General features: G+C 64.9%; 1 protein-coding gene across 1 annotated transcript in view; it reads right to left on the bottom strand.

The window, feature by feature from the left end:
* LOC104169435 (galanin receptor type 2-like) overlaps window positions 1–300 on the bottom strand; it is a 2,481-nt gene extending 2,181 nt beyond the window's left edge. Inside the window, exon 1 of the mRNA XM_009710351.1 lies at window positions 2–300. Coding sequence (XP_009708653.1) covers window positions 2–300 — 299 coding nt within the window. The remainder of the gene's footprint in view (window position 1) is intronic.
* Window positions 301–504: the final 204 nt, after the last annotated feature.

The following is a 504-nucleotide window of genomic DNA, read 5'->3' as shown; positions in this document are numbered from 1 at the left end:
CATGGTGAGGTAGATGAAGAAGTGGACGGCCTTGCACATGAAGGGCCCAAACACCCAGCCCTCCAGGGTGTAGATGGTGGCTTGGAAGGGGACGCAAAAGAGGATGAAGCAGAGATCGGCCACCCCCAGGTTGAGGATGAAGAGGTTGGTGGTGTTCTTCACCTGCCCGTTGCGCAGCAGCACGGCCAGGACCAGGCAGTTGCCCACCGTGCCCACGAGGAAGATGATGAAGTACACCAGTGGGATGATCACCGACTTGGGCTGCCAGCCCCCCTCGGAGCCCGTCGCTGAGCCGTTCATGGCCGCGCGCCGTTCATGGCCGGGAGCGCAGGGAGTGCGCAGCGGGGATGGACGGGGGGAGCGTGAGTGGAGAAGGCACCGGGGAGGTGTACGGAGAGCGCGGCGGGGATGCACGGGAAAGGGGGTACACCGGGGATTGCACGGGAAAAGGGGGGCATGGAGAGGTCAGCGGGGAGGGGACCGGGGGTGCACTGGAAAGGGGGT

This window comes from Cariama cristata, unplaced genomic scaffold, assembly GCF_000690535.1.
Source record: "Cariama cristata isolate BGI_N322 unplaced genomic scaffold, ASM69053v1 scaffold28500, whole genome shotgun sequence".
Lineage (NCBI taxonomy): Eukaryota > Metazoa > Chordata > Aves > Cariamiformes > Cariamidae > Cariama > Cariama cristata.
Note: the sequence above shows the minus strand (reverse complement) of the source record. Positions and strands in the feature narration are given on the sequence as shown.